The sequence below is a fragment of the Serinus canaria genome, chromosome 1, assembly GCF_022539315.1.
Source record: "Serinus canaria isolate serCan28SL12 chromosome 1, serCan2020, whole genome shotgun sequence".
NCBI lineage: Eukaryota > Metazoa > Chordata > Aves > Passeriformes > Fringillidae > Serinus > Serinus canaria.
In genome coordinates, this window is record NC_066313.1 from 74,215,517 (window position 1) to 74,232,238 (window position 16,722).

The 16,722-nt window shown below is 39.7% G+C and overlaps 1 protein-coding gene across 3 annotated transcripts in view; it reads right to left on the bottom strand.

The window, feature by feature from the left end:
* Positions 1-2,213, bottom strand: part of UGGT2 (UDP-glucose glycoprotein glucosyltransferase 2) — a 76,078-nt gene extending 73,865 nt beyond the window's left edge. For all 3 annotated transcript variants that reach the window (XM_009085680.4, XM_030234942.2, XM_030234944.2), the window contains exons 1-2: positions 2,025-2,213; positions 21-103 (exon numbers count right to left, since the gene is read on the bottom strand). In XM_009085680.4, the coding sequence (XP_009083928.2) occupies positions 21-103; positions 2,025-2,182 (241 nt within the window). In that variant the 5' untranslated portion in view covers positions 2,183-2,213. The remainder of the gene's footprint in view (positions 1-20; positions 104-2,024) is intronic.
* Positions 2,214-16,722: the final 14,509 nt, after the last annotated feature.

Sequence of the window (16,722 nt, forward strand, 5' to 3'; positions counted from 1 at the left end):
CAGCATGCTGTTAAACTCACCTCCTTTTTTATAAACTGTTAATTCCCGCACAGTTTCCAAGAACTGCCAAAACTTCTCATTACCATCTTCTGCAATAAATTCACTGTTTAAAAATAAAAATTAATTGTCCATAGGTTGATTTTGTCCAAAGATGTACCACAGCAAAAACCTTGAATTGTTCAAAATTATAAATACCCACCAGCAACCAAATGTTAGATAGTCAATGACTAACAACCATCTCCAGAGCATAAACCCTGAACTGAGTGGTATTTTGGTCAAAAGACATTTTGAACAAAGTACTAGCATCCAAACTCAGCAATCAGAGCTCTAAAGCATGCAGACTATTCTCTTGTTACAGAAAACCCCCAAAATGTTCACTTTATTTTTCCACAGATATTCCAATATACACTTATAAAAGAAATCAATCCAGTACATAGATTTTATTGAATAGTAGCTAACTATACAAATAAGAACACACTCTCTATCAGGTTATAGTTTTCCATTAAATTACAGGCTTTCATCAATGACATCTCCTTTGCATGGAGGGAGACTGTCAATCCTTGAAACACTTTCAAACATGGGTTAAACCTTACAAACTATAAAAGGTAGGGTTTACTTTATACTAAATACCACCCTTCCATTTATTTTTTTTTTTCTCTAACTGAAGGAGACAAAATTTAGGTTAGATATACATAAGAGGTTCTTTACTGTAAGGGTGGTGAGGCATTGGATCAGGTTTCCCAGAGAAGCTGAGGGTGACACATCCCTGGCAGTGCTCAAGGCCAGGCTGAAAGGGGCACCTGGTCTAGTGGAAAATGTCCCTGTCCATGGCAGGGGGGCTGGAACTAGACAGTATTTAAGGTCCCTTCCAACCCAAGCCATTCAGTGATTCTTTGATTTACAGGGAACATTTCTAAGGTTTGTGGTTTTCATTACAGGAACATCCTGCTTATGTCTACCAAAAAGTTCCATTTGCTAGAATGTCTATATTGTTTTCTAATCTTTACTTTGGAAGTTTGCCTCTCTTTTGATTACAGAAGCTTGCTGTTCTATACTTCATGGGTGTTCTCCAAACAGCAGCAAGCAAGTTCAAAAACAAAACAAATTTAAGCTAAGTGGGCAGGGGAGCCACAAGCATCTAAAACTGGAAAACATTTTCCCTTTCTATTGTGAATCACAGAGTGGTTTGGTTTGGAAAGGACCTTAAAGATCATCTGGTTCCAATCCTCTGCTATGGGCAGGGACACCTCCCACTTGAGCAGTTTGCTCCACACCCCATCCAGCCTGGCCCTGAACACTTCCAGGGATGGAGGACCCACAACTTCTCTGGGCAACCTGTTCCAGTGTCTCACCACCCTCACAGGAAAGAATTTCTTCCATACATCTAGTGTAAACTTGCCCTCAGTTTGAAGCCATTCCTCCTTGTTCTCTCACTCCATGCCCTGGTAAGAAAGGCTCCCTCCCCATCTTTCTTGTAGGATCCCTTCAGGAGGCTGAAATTAGTTCACCCCAAAGCCTCCTCTTCTCCAGGCTGAAGTTATGATTACAAGTTAACAATACCTTTTAAAAGTACTTCACCGTGTTTCACTCTCGCAGGTTCACATCTACACTAGTACCTTTATCACTTAACTAACGTGTAAACTACTTGGGGGCAGACGAAGATGTTACCCAGCGGCAAGCAGGGATTGTGTCATTGGCCCATTACATATCCTCGACCCAGCGACCTGCAAAGCGCCTGAGCAGGGTAAATACGAAGCTGCTTGTACAGCTCCCTCACAGCGTGGGAGAACCTTGCCAGCACGGTCCACAACACTTTCCGAGGGGAGAAAGCAGTTCAGCCTCACATCCAAAACGTACTTTAACACACCCTCCGACAGAGAGAAACGCTGCCAGCCCTCCATCCCGCTCAGCGGAGGGAAAAGGGGGTTCTGCCGCCCTCCTGCTCCCCAGGAGACAGCCGGGACAGGGCGGTGCTGGCAGGAGGAGCAGAAGGAGAAAGAGGAGGAGGAGGAGGCTGCACGCACCTCGCCTCCAGCAGCAGCGGGGTCGCCGGCCACTTCGCCGCCAGGCGAGCGGTCACGGGCTGTGAGGAGGAGGCCGGAACGGTGCCGCAGGGGCACAGCCGGGCGCTCAGCAGAGCGAGGAGGAGCGCGGGCGGGAGCAGCGACGCCCAGCCCGCCATGAGGAGCAGCGGTACGCGGGGCCGGTGGGGGCCGCCCAGCCCCGCACGACCCCGGCACGCGCCCCGCCTGCACAGCCATGCCGCTCTCCTACTGGCTGCGCCGCGCCCTCGGCGTTTCGCTATTGGTCAGCGCGGAGGCCAATCAGCGACAGACGGAAAAAAAATAGGGGGCGGCCGGCGCCGTGACACGCGGCGCCAGGACTGCGCAAGCGCAGAAGCGGCGGTACCGCCCGTCTCCGCCCTGAGGCGCGTGTGGCCCCGCCCCATGTGCCGGCATCGGGACAGTCCCGTTATTTTTAATTTTTTTTCCTTTTTTTTAGGTTTCGGGTTGTTTAGTGCAAGTGTGTGATTTACGTAGGGTGTCCTAGGCTTCGGTGGCGGTGGCTGCAGGAAGGACATGGCTGTGCCCAAGGACAGCAGCCGCCTGCCCTGGCGCTCCCCCAACCTCCCGCTGACCGTGTCCTGGCGGGCTGCTCTCCCTCGGCCTTTACTAACAGTAGTAAAAGTTTTACTCTGGGTGGGCAGCTTCAGACCTAATATACACCAGACAGCTGTTCCTCTGAGAGGAAGGCATTTAATTTCCTTTCCTCCAAGTTTTTCAAACCCACTTCTATTTTGAGAAGGGTTTTGTTTCCTATCTGCATTTTTTTTTTTCCTCAAGAAGCATCAGCTTCACAGGAACCCTGCCTCTACCTTCTGCCTAGCTTACCTTGGACTTTCCAGACTCGTGTTCTCTTATTTGTAGGTTTTTTCCCGTGTTCAAAATCTCCGTCATTAATTCCATTTCCTCAACAAAGCTGCTACATTTCCTCAGTTTTTAGACCTAAGAGAGGCTGGTGCTACTGGAGCTTTGTTGTGGGATGCTAATACCACAGAGCAGCTCTGCATAGTTGTTCATTGGAGGAAGAATCCCCCAGCATTAAAAATAGGGGGTATTGCCTTTTCCAAAATGGGACTCATGGAACTCGAAGCTGAAACCTGGAATGACTCATAAAACATGAAGCTGAAACCGGGAATGTGTCACTGCTGCATACACTTTATTTCTTTTGCACACGCTTATTTCCTGACTGCTCAAAGTTGCTTTGTGGGTGGTGGGACCCAGTGGGGGCATAACTCCAGGGAGAAGGCTATATATTTAGCTTTGTGTGTATATATATATATATATACACATATGCACACATAAATATGTATACTTTGAATGGTTAGTGCTCAACTCAAACTATGGTACAGAAACTTGCCTTCACAGAATGCCTGTACTTAACATGCTTCTGGGTCTTTATAATGTCAAAGTATGAAAAATATCTCCAGAGGGTCATTCATATTTAAGTGCAGCCTAGCCACAAAGGCCCTAGCCTTTGTGGTTGATCTTCTTTGGACTTACTCACACAAATTTGTGCTGTTATAAGACGTCAGATAATTTCCAGCTACCTCTGTGTAACTACCATCAGTGATGCCGACTTGAATGTTAACAGGTCAAGTAAACCTTACCTAAAATTGGTATATACACCTCTGCAGAAATAATGAAAACCATAGGAGTGTTTCTTTTGGTTTATATGTAAGGCCATTTGAAATTAAAAAAAAAATCCACATCTTTTCTGTGGAGAAGGGCTGTGAAATGAAGCTAAACAGCTTCATTTCTTTCATACTGACAGTTCAGGAGTTGCTGCTGCTAACAGGGATGGCATGGCCAGGGTTCTGTATGGATGAGTAACTTTGGTCCCCTTATCTTTCTAAGCTAATAACCGAGGTATGGGGCCAAACTCTTCCGTTCATAGAAAGTAAGTGCACATGTGATGAACTGATAAAATACACTTCCACCACTCCCTAGCAAAGTTCAAAATGCTTTTGATGAACTTAGAACAGCTCATGCTATACTTCTTCTGCACAGAATAGGCCATAGCTGGTTTATATTGACCATCTACCAAAAAAATGACAGCCCAAGTAATCCTTCGGTTAAAGGAGTTACAAGTTGCTTTTTTAATATCTCTTCAAGCAATACTGAGATGTACATAGCACTTTCTCAATGTATATACATTTATCATGCATTTTTCAAATCTCCATGTGATTCAGTGTGATGATGGATGCACCCACCTTACTCTAATCTATCAATTGCTTTTCTGTATAAAGTTGCTCTTTTATATTTTGTTTTATATTGATATTGAAGAGTCTGCTGTTGTTGCTTAAACATGAACTCCTAAGCTTGTACTTTATTCATCTTGAGCTATAACAATTTATGATTTCCCATACAAGAAGGTAAATAAAATCTGTTGACACTGGCTATGGAAATATAACTAGCTTTGAATTCAGTGGCAAGATAAAACAGTAGCTCTGAATCAAAGGTCTGATCATTGGTCTGCGGTGATCTATAGAAAACAGCTAGTCCGGTAGTTTTCTTAAGAAAAGATCCTTTCTGCTTAAATACAGAAACCACTGTTAGACAGAAAGTCTCCCTGCTGAAATACCTCTATCTCGCATTTAGGGTTATTGTTTTATTAGGGGCCTTGAATTTATGATCATAGATAGGCAAAATAAAGTTGGAAGGGACCTCAGGAGGTCTCTAGTCCAGCCTCCAGCTCAGAACAAGGTTAGGCCTGAGGTCCAGTCAAGCATTGAAAAAAAAATCTAAGGCAGGCACCTGCACAACCTTTCTGGGTAACCTAATCCATTGCTTAAGATGCAGTTTGGATTGCTCCTTGGAAAGAAATACCACGTTGTAAGAGAACATTGCATTCCTTATAAAAGCTTTTGCATATTTACCAGTTTTTCCTTTGCTTTGGTACCTTAACTACGTTCTAGCCACGAAGAGCCAGAACATACTTTAAAAAAACCTGTTTCTGTATATTTGAGAAAGGCAGATTTTAATCTGTTAAGCAAAATGCAAACCTAGAAGATGGAGAGCAGACTTAATCTTCATTTCTACGGCAGAATTTTATTTAATTATTTCAAATAACACTTGGCCATTCTTGTACACACATTCCATATATAATTGTGTGTGTGTGAAAAAACCCCTTAGTTCTCTGAAACCATTTTTCAGCAGTACAGAAAAACAATTAGACCCAAAATTTAAAATTATTCATACCACAGCTGTGCAAATAGGAATTGATTATCATAGCAGTTTCAGTGTGAATAGAGGGAGTGATTAATGAATATTTCTCAGAAAGATGCAAATGTTTTGTAAGTCACAGTAAGCTATATCTATTTTATAGAAACAGTAGCAATAAGTAAAAATAAGTTGAGCTTCATCAGCCTATTCAGTTAGCTGAAAATAAAACTTTATTTTCGTTACAGACTGAAAACAATTTTCATTATGAAAGGCTCCCTTTCTCCCTTACTTGGAGGTAATGCAAATGTCAAACACTAATCAAATTATATTCCTGTTACATGGTTATTAACTGGTGGCCTCCTGAGCAGTAGCTCCTGGCATCCTTTTATTTTGTGTGAGATTGGAGTCCAATCTCTTCAGAACCTGTCAAAGTCACTACTATGAGAGACTTTGAGGTGTTTCCATGAAAAGACTAAGGATGCTAAACTGCATGGATTTTTGCCCATTCCATTATAGACCAGCCATGGTTATTTGATTAGCAAACCTCAATATAATGTTATTCTGGAACAGACCATTGAAAATATATTTCATAGTCTGTTAACTTTTCATTTTGATTTACAGGGATGGGCCAATGAAAGAAGAATTGATGCAGAAGTAACATAAGCCTAGTTTCAACAGCTCACAGAATCTGCTCAGTGGCAACTTTCTAGCAATGAGAATTTATGCTCCTTTGCCATGCCCATGCATACAGCTGCAGTGATAGTAAATGGCTTGCTGCCAGCACGCTTCTCTTTCCAACTTTTACTGAAAAGAAAAAAAAATGAAAAAGAGAAAAAAAGTAACTGATGCAACATTTTGCTTTGTGAAATAAACATAAGAGTTGCAGCCTCTTATTTAAAATCCACCTTAGAGATCTGTAGAATATACTTCTTGGACCAGGTCAACAAACTTCCTCCGAAGCTCTGGGCATGTGTGTACTGTGTAGTGGAGAACAGTGGAATGGCTGTAATGGGGAATGCAGCTCCATTTGGATACACCAGCTCAAGTTCATAAGCAATGCCTGCTCTGCTGTGCCCACAAACAGCGTGCTTGTGTTGATTTTTGTATTGCCCTGGCTCCTACTATGCCAAATCTTAGCAACTAACTGCACCAAAGGATAAAAGTAGGGCTTATCTACAATGTTGCAGGGTTTTTCTGAGTTGGTCTAGGCTAAATCTTAGCTTATTATTCTGGGTCAAGCTCATCATGTAGCATGAGTTGGCACTCCTGATGTCAACTAACAACCTTGGTTGTTAACTGACGTGCTCATAATTAATTTCTTATTTACAATAGGCTGTGAGGTTCTTGGTTGTTGAAAAAAAGTACATTTTTCTTTCTTTCTCTAGTTGTAAGTTGTGAATCTAGGTACTGAGTGAAAGGAGCACAGGTGATATGCTGATGATACATAATTTAGCCTAAACTGTACAATAAGGTTATTAAATCACCATTGCTGATAATTCAAATAATAGCCACATACTTGTATTTTAGACCTGATTTGTCACATGCAACTGTTTGGGAGATTATAACTTCAGAAGATAAAATATTTATAAATAAAATGCATGAAGTTGTGTATTTTTACATTAATTGAGAAGCTGATATGTGCAATGAAATGCCTCAGGACAATTCTGGCCACATAGTGCCATACCAGCACCAAACGAGAATTTAGTGTGAAGGTATAGGTGTATTCACTGAGCAAATAAACTATTTCCCAGAATAGGGTAGTAGGATTTGAACTGTAGGCCTATCATGTAGGGATCAAAAGGTGCTATGCAAGGAAAATATAAAGATAAAACGTACCTGTACAGCAAAGTATATCAGTGATTTTTCCTTTTTAGTCAGATCAGTGAGCAGAGTTCTGAATCCTTTCCAGAATGCCTAAAAAAATGTAAGTTGGGAAATTAGCCAGTGAGTCCTGAATGTGCACTCAACCAAGTCACCTTGACAGAAGCTAGGACTGCAGAACCATGACGTACTGTCTACTTAAAGCCAAGTGCAGTTTTTCTTTGAACAAACTCTTCTACCCTTTTTAAACTGGGTCAGAATTGCTATTGTATTTCCACCTGTTCAGAGTGCAGACTGCACCTTCCAGAGTGCTCCAGTGATAGCATATGCTAGGAGGCAGGGCTCTTTGACAGCAGCTCCTGGGTCAGGCAGAAGTACAGACTCAGCAGAAACCATTGCCTTGCAAGGTGGCATGGGCTCTTGATGAGATAACTTGTGCAGTACTCCCTGTTCCTGGTTCTGCATGGAGCAGCATTTGGGCCACAGCAGAGCTGGGTGCCAGGAGCAGCTGGCTTGCAGGCTTTGTGTGACTGAGTAGGACAAATCTCATGTTTATTCCTCACTTCCCATTGAATATCTTGCTAGTGCACCTCTAATGCAGGAACAAAGACTATAATGCACTTCTTGAGAGAATCACAGAGAAGTTTGAATAGAGAATCATAGAATAGTTTGGTGGGGAGGGACCACCAAAGATCATCTTGTCCAATCCCCCCTGCCGTGGGCAGGACCGCCTTCCACTAGATCAGGTTATTCAGTTCCCCATCCCTACAGACCTTAGATATTTCCAGGGATGGAGCAACCACCACCTATTGTCCAACCTGTTCCAGTGTTTCACCAAACAAAAATGACTTTCCAAATCCCTGTGCATTGTGTTTTAATTTCAGAGTGGTGATATGGAATTACACCTGACTTTTATGGTGCTGTGACTCTTGACTGGACAAGGTGTTGAGCAACCTGAGGTGACTTTGGAGCTGGTCCTGCTTTATGCATGAGTAGAACAAGCTGGCCTTCAGTGCTCTCATCCAGCCTAAACTGTGTGGTGTGATTTGGTGTGCTACTTTTACAGAACTTGCTTTGCACAACTTGCTTAGCATTAGTAGCAAAAGTTGCTGAAGTTGTAGGTTGCAAACTGTGAAATTTCACCTAGATATTTTGAACACATGTTATGATCAAGCAAAAGAAGTCCCCAGAGCAAAAGAACTCCCCCAGTTCAAGTCAGAAGATATGGAAATCGCAATCATCATCAGAAGCTGCAGCCTTAGAGAGAAGAGAAATGGTCCATGTGTAGACCGTGAAGGGACCCAAGGAGGACGGGAAGACCCCAGTCAGAATCACAGAATCATGGAATTATTGAAGCTGGAAGAGACCCCTGAAGGTCATGTGGTCTCAACCCCTGCTAAAGCAAGTTCACCTAGAGCAGGTGCACAGGATCATGTCCAGGCAGATTTTGAGTATCTCCACAACCTCTCTGGGCAGCCAGTGTCAATGCTCTGTCACCCCCACAGTAAAAAAGCTATTCCCCATGTTTAGATGGATCTCCCTGTGCTTCATGTTGAGCCCCATGCTTCATCATGAGCTTAGTATTACTACTGGTCCAATCAGTTGCATGAGGGGTGGGAAACTTGTAAGGGTATAATTGCCCAGTGATTTCTTTGTTCAGGGTGCTTTTTTGGGGACACCCAGCTTAGGCTGTAGCACTGTTTATAAGAAAGAATTCGTAGAAGAGTCTCTTGTTGGCTTATTGATCTAGTGAAAGCCTTGTCAAATGCTGTTACGGTGGCTAGCATGTGTAATACTCATAAAAACTGTTCTGTGACTCTTAAGTGTAATTTACTTTAATTAAAAATTTGTGTAGCTAAAGTGAACAGAACAAACCAACTGCTTTATTGTGTGAAATATGATGGATTTGTTTTCAGTGGAAGAAATTTCAGTGCTGCTTTTCTGGTTTTGCTGTGTCCCTTCTATTGGTCTGTCCTTTTGTTAATGTTAGAGGCAGACCAGAAAATGAGTTTCTTGTCTCTCAGGGGTCATTTCAGCTCACTTCCTAAAGTGAAAAAGAATACTTACAGACAAGTAATCTAAAGCTATTTTTTCCAGTAATTTATGCTAAATATCTTTAGAGGGAAGATAGAAATATTACTTTTGAATTATACAAATTATTATTTTATGTCCTGTTCAGTTAATCTGAGTATATTAAATTTTCAGTTTTTATGATTTACACACAAAGATAATTGGAATCCATTTTGTGAAGGCAGCTTTAAAATCAATGTAAAAAATAACAGTTACATGTAAATGAAAGAGAGGCAAAAAGTGCAGCTCTTACAAATGTAATGAAAGTCAATTTATTGCTCACGATTTTTATGGCTTTCTGTTTTTAAACCATTAAGAAGGTCCTTCAGGTTTAATCCAAACTGGAGAAGACACATTCCCATGCACATATACATGATTTTCCAGGCAAATTTATACAAAAGGAACACTGTGAGAATTAAGGCTCCCAGAAGGAAAATAAAAATTATGATTCCCATATCTCTGAAGTCAGCATGCTGTGTCCATCAATAAATTATAAAATGTGTGCTTTAAAATGTTCATAAACCATGGAAAAAGAAGGAATTACAGGTTTGTTAGCACTGGAACATACACATATAAATTAAATTCCAGATTTGTGGTAGCATAATACATTTCTTTTTTCTGTCCCTAGCCAGTCAAAAATCCAAGGAAGTGTAGTCCCAGAATAAAAAAAGGAGTCACTGAACACTTAAATGAAAAATTGTGGTTTATAGCTATATACAAGGTGATTAAAATATGCATATTTCTGGAGCTTTGCACCTGTGTATTGAAGTGATTGCACATAATTAGCAATGTGATTATCGAATATGTTTTCGCATGCCGCATATAATTAGACTTACAGAAACACACTACATTTAGAATATTTTAATGTAGATAAACTTTGAGGGCAAAAATGAAGTGTTGTTAAAGAAAAGTAAATCGTTTAACCCCTGATGTGCCAGCTGCTGCTACCTCTATCTCCTGTGTCCTTCTGCTGGGAATAGCAGTGAGATGAGCTTTTCCGCCCTCTCTAGCACTGCTGAAGGAGCAATGTGCAGCTCTAAATTACGGGACACTGATGACACAGAAAGGAAGAAAAAAAGAAGGCAACAGGATTAGTGCTGGATGAATGTCATCTTGATGCATCCTCTTTTGATTAGCTTTGTCTCTGAAATAAAATTATCATTATAAATAAATAAAATGGTCACAATTCTATGTGATTACCATATGGTAATCATGCAGAATTAACACCTCAAACTAAGGGAAAGTTATGTTTGTCGATTAAATTGTAATAGAGATAGGTTTCTGTCTGGAAAATGTGGCTTTATTTTGGTTTCCTGTTATTCTTTTATCCTGATTTCCTATATTAAATGAAGTTAAATCAGAAGTACACTGCTTGTAATAGTTATTCACATTTGATACACTGCTGTTCATACTATAATTTTGATAACTGGCAGTTGTCAACAAGAATTTACTAGAGTATATTAGGCTGATAAATTTGGACCTTCTGAAAGGATTAAGGTGAAATGATAGGTCTACTCTGTGATAATAAAGAATGAAAAGTGAGATCCTGCCTACTGGAAGCCCCAGCAAATTTTTTCAAAAGAATCTTTTGAAGAGTCTTCCTTTCAAAAGAAAGTGCAAGCTTCTATTTTCCCCACAGTTTTGCTACAAATTTAGGATTCCCAACCACTTTATTAAAGGAATACAATTATAAAATGTCTGGACAACTTGCATCCTACTATTTCTTAGGAATTGGGATAAATGATGATAATTGTGCTAAAACCATCTGTATTTAAATAAAATACATTCATGTATTTTATTTAAATACATTTATTTTTATGTTATATGTCTCAATTCAAATCTTTTAATGCATGTCAATTCTCAGTTATGCTTGCACAAAAAAGCCGTGGAAGAGGGTCCAGGGTTGGACCTAATTATTTTACAGATCAGATTCTGGTATTTCACTCACCATCAATGGTCTGCAAGCCACAGTGTGACTACACTGCTGTGGAGGATCTCTGTCTTCTCTTAGCAGTGCAATTCTTATTCTATTCCAGTTTTTCTTTTTCTATAAGATGATATGAAGTGTTGGTATGTTGTAGGTACATGCTTCTCACTCAACCTCTTCAGTGTGAGGCACCCTTAGAGCCTTGGTCAAACAAGCTGCTTTGACCAATCTGTATTTTGATTACCTTTTTCTGACCGCTGAAGAATTATTCCCTTATTTTTTGCCAATTCTTAATCTGAACACTCCAGCAATCTTCACCTCAACTCTCCCTCTGAGTTTACAGTTTATTAATCTGAAACCTGTCACAGTGTTGAACAATTTTTCTTTCCTCTCATATTTCTTCCATAGTCACTGGTCTGTTGCAAATGGACTGCAAGGCCAACAGATAGTTCTGCTGAGGCTCAGGAGAGCTAATTTAGTCTTGACATTTGCTACCACAGATTGCCATTATAGGTTAAAATTCCTGGTTCTCATGGTAATTACAGTTCACAATATACTTTTATCCAAGATCATAAGATAAATTAGTGCCAGAGATGGATGTCTCAAACCAAGACTTCAAACTGTGTATGAATTTCTAACCTCTCACCTACAGTGCTAGTGACTTTTCTGTTGTTGTGCTGTGACTGTTGTAGGTTGGCCAGTTTTGAGGTAATAGGAGTAATTCTGCTGCAGCCTCAGCTGTGAAATAACGTTGATCTCTTCAGCACTAAACCTGAATTCCTCTCAGCCTTTTCCAGAAGTCCAGCTGAACTCTTAACTGATGATGGGACCACTGATCTTGGGGGGACAATTTAAAGAATAAATATTACCATTCCTATATTCCTAATATGAATACACAAAGAGAAAACATTGAATCTTTGTATGGCTATAAGTTAGGGAAGAACGACTGATTACATGCCTTTAGGTGCTTATGGAATGATAGTTAAATAAGAAAGAGCTAAGAAAAATCCCCGAAGAGGAGGACTGAATTGTTCTAAAAATTCTCATAGCAGTACATTAAAAAGTGCAGTTCTTGAATTTAGACTTCAAAGGGTGCAGGTTGGCTTTCTGAAAAGAATCCAAGAAAGGTCTTGTATGAAACAGCAGCAACCCAGAAAGTGATAGCAGTTCTCAGCTTGCTGTTTTTCACAGGAGGTCAGTTATAAAAGAAAGGTTCAGACTTGGAGACAGCTGTGAAAGTCAGATAGGGGTGCTAGAATTTGAGCCTGATCTACCATTTGCCAAGTTTTTTCTGCAGTTTTCACCTGTATCCCACAGAGATCAGATGAAGGACTCAGAGATCATGTACTACAGAAACCTTTTTTTTTCCATCTTGGAAAGTTCTTGGAAGATTTTTTGTTGTTTGTTGGAGCTTTTTGGTTTTGCCTTTTGTTTTTTGGGGTTTTTTTTGGTTGGATCTTTTGGTTGTTGTTTTGGTATTTATTGATTTTTTTTTTTTTTTTTACATTACACCCCAAAGACTGAAAAGATTTAAAAAATAAAAAAGGAGAGAGGGAAGGTCTAGTGGATCATTTCTAATATTATTTCAGATTTTTTTCTTTGAAGACACCAAAGTTTCTAGACTACATATGGAGTTGTGATGGAAATTTGGATCAAGATTGGCTATGTCTGTCCATGGCATATCTAAAAGTCTGTTTTGAAGAAAAGGACAAGATATGGCTTTCATGACTTTGAAAACCTCAGTGATTTCACTTCTAAGCACAAGCAGAGGTGCTCAAGATAAAGTGATAGTTGGATAAGTGACGTTTGATGGACCCTTGCAGATTAAGAGCACCGGAAAAGAAGCAAAAGGCTTTTGTGTGATGGTAGGAGTAAGAAAATGCTGCTGTGAGCGTATCACCAGGTGGCAGTATTACACAGTCTTGCAATTCCTATACAGCGCAGTATGAGCTGTTTTGGGGTTCTGGTGGGAATGTGGACAGGGATATTTGCTACTTTTTGTTAGGTAGGAGGAAGCATGCACCAATTTCAGAAGAGCTATATCTCTGTTGATCTCCCTGATCAGAGAGGAAGCTGCAATATGAAAACTTGGATGTTGACTGCTCAGACAATCTCCCTGATCTTTAAACAAGGGAGTTTAGAATGTTCTCTTTACTAGGAAAACCATATGAAAAGGCAGTAGCGATATCTTTCACATAGTTATTAGAGCAACTGAGTCTGCAGCATCTCCATTTGGACCCAAATGTGGAAAAATAAGTGTGGATGTGGTGCAGGTGACATGCCTTTTATCTGTAATAAGTACCCAAAAGCTTCTCTACACTCTAGAGATTGCATCATAAATATTGCAGGATTCAGAAGGCTGAGGGCTGGAAGGAATATATGTGAGTACACTTAAGTTTTTCTATGCACAGGGCAGAAACGAGATAATAATTTCCTGTGAAATGCTTTCCTCATGCTGTCTCCATGTCACAGATTCTGATTGCAGATAGTGTACACAAGCACCCTATGTTTAGGATTTGGGATTACAAAAAAATTACCCTGCTTTCCATACTCTCTGCTTTCTCCCTTTGGCTGCTTGTCATTTGATATTGCATCTTTCAATAACTGGAATATTTCTCACTCCACTCAAAGTATCTTCCCACTCAACGACTCTATCTATGGCCATGCCATGAAGCCACACTCAACTTTTGAATGGCCACAGCAGCCAGAGGCCCTTTGGCTAATTTGCTTAGCATCATCCTTTTTTCAGTTGGGATTATAGCTGAATACCAGCAAGGCTCCCTAAGTGCCTCTCCATTGTCTGGGCAGTGGACTCCAGTCAGCCCATATGCAGCCTTACATGCCAGAGATTTTCTTTGCTAGTTAACACACTGTAACTTCAAGCTGAATTTTGTAAGTGTAACTTGGTTACACCACAGTACAAAATGCAAGTGGGTGAACACAAATTTTTCTAGCCTAAATTGAAACCTGCAAATGCTCAGCAGTGTTGTCTCCATTAGTAAATTAAACATGTTCAGAAACTGTATTGGGTACTGACACCAAATAGCATGACATGGTCTGACCTACACTGAAGCTACAATCTTGGTCACTGAGTGCTTTCTGGAAATGCTTTCTGGAATGGTTGACTTCCAAATTATATCCAGCAATTGTTTGAAAGAGTGATGGTTGGCACATGCCCAAACATGGTTAGAACATTTGGTCTTTATTCTGCTACATATCCCTGCTGCAAAGCCCAGGAGTGAAAGAACAAAAGATGACCAAGTTTACCTGGTAGAAAGGGAACCTGCCTTTAAATGTCTTGTTTTGGCATTATCTAAAAAATGTAGCTCAAAGTTTTCAGGTATGTTCTGGTTTTGGGAGACTACCTCCACAACCACTGTAACCTAAGTAAAGGTACTGAAAGGTATTAGTTCTATGAGGAGTTAAATGGTTGTAAACAAACAAAAAAGGAAAAACACTAGAATGCTGGAAGCAATTTATGATGTTCCAGTTGTCCAAGGTCAGTATCTTATAGAGGTGGAATTATGACTACTAATAATATAAGCATGATAGCTGCAATATAGCAATATAGGATAATAAAGCACAATATAGCTGGTCCTCCTTTCTCTTGTAAGGAAAACGTGCAGCAATTTGGTGTATGAGGAAGGAATGACTTGCAGAAGCTCCTGCATGTGGACTGGCATGCATGAGACATTGGCTGAAAACATTTCTGAAAACGTTTATGTAGAGGTAGATCAGAACAAATTAATCCCGGACAATTACTGAAGTTAGCATTCACTTATAAACAATTTCTATCCTCATGACAAGGGAAACATCTGGGACTTGCTGCAAGAGGAAAAATTGGTTTATTGGAAGTCTCAACTGGCTACAAGTATTGAAACAGCTCAGGTCAAGCAGTGATACATAATTTAAAGAAACCAGTATGAGGTAGGTGTCACTTTAATTTTATATTAACAGATTTATTAAATGTTAACATTGTCAGACGTGTATTTGCTAAATGAAACCATGGTTTTGTACCTTTGCTTCATAAAATATCACTTGCTTACTCATGCATTTTGTACAAACCTTGATGTTGGCACCAACACTGTTTCACATGCCCAGTGCTTCTGACTAGCAAGTACTGTATTATCCTTTAAAATATATTGTAATTATGCCAATTTTTATTTTTAGCAACTTGGAAAATGTGTTGAGCATTACCTGGGAATTGGCAAGGACAAGGAACATACTGTGTTGGAATTCTGAAATATTTTTCTTGGCAACACTTCTACATATTAGCCTGTTTCTGGTAGAAATGTGTGTAGATTTGGCATGTAAATTTTAACAGGTAAAGGTATTCTGCCTAAAATTGTCACAAGGAACAGGTCATTCCAGTATTATTTTATTTGAATGCTTGGTGGATGAACTCTGAGATATCTGCTGTCAGCAGAGGATCTTGGAGAATTATGAAAATGTCTTACATGTAAGTGTTTTGTTGTGAAATCCACAAAAACTACATTGATTTTGTAAGATTATCTCAAAATTAGCTTTTAACTGACTTTGGATTTTCCTTGTAGTTAAAGTCTCATTGGAGATTTATAGATGAGTTGTGTCTGAAAGGGAAAATGTTGTGATTGAACAGTGTTGGCAACTTTTAGGGCTTCATTTTGAACCCAGTCATGATCCTATTAAATCAATGGGAACACTACTGTTTTCAAAATGACCCTTTTCATTGCTTCATTGATGCTAAGGAGTTACAGCCACGGACTTGCAAAGAAGCTAAATGATTTTATTAGAACTTAATCCCAAAGGGACTTGCACAGAAACATGGGCCTCTATAAAGAGAACATAAAATACTACCAAATGAAAACTCTATGTTGTTGGTTGTGCTGTGGTTTGTGACTTTACATTAAGTGTGGTCCACAGACCATCATTAAGAGCATTTCAAATTAAAAGCCTGCCTTTGAAAGCTGCATAAATACATTAATTCATTTACTGCAAGTAACTTCTTCTAGTTTCAGAAAAAGGAGAATCTTTTAAAAGTCAAGTTTTTCAGATAAACGTCATTATAAATATTTTTACTTCCCTTGTACATCTATTCCATTATTTTTTTTACCAGTCTTCATGAATCAGTAACTGTCTTGAGTAAGTTTAAATAAATAAGAATTTAAAATTCTAGTGAAATTGAGGGTTTCTCTGTTTAGCAACTTTAGTTTTGAACTCCTTTTTATGAGATGAAGGTATGTGTTAACAATCTGGTATTTAATGAGAGAATCTTAAATTTTCTTTAAAAAATCTTAAAATAATCTTAAATCTCTTAATGAGAAATTCTTAAAAAATCACATTTCTGCATCATGTTAAAAGCATCAGAAGAGATACTTGAGTCTAAATCCCTTAGCATCACCTCTATTTCAAATGAATTTAGCCATATTTCTTGTTAAATAGTGGATAGGCTGAGATGAGAACAAAGTGCTTCTGTATCTTACTCATATAAATATTTAAATTTCTCTAGGATAGGCTTTGTGTCACCTAGTAAAAGAAAGAGGTTAAAAAATGAACTCACTAAGTCCACACTTTGGAGGCACAGGGAGACTGGAAGCAGGTGAGCACAGTGGTGGTCAAAGCAATGGAGAGAGTCTGGTCTCCCTAGAGGGAAGGTGGGTGCTCTGCTGCTCATGCTGGCAAAGAACATGGTGATTTTAC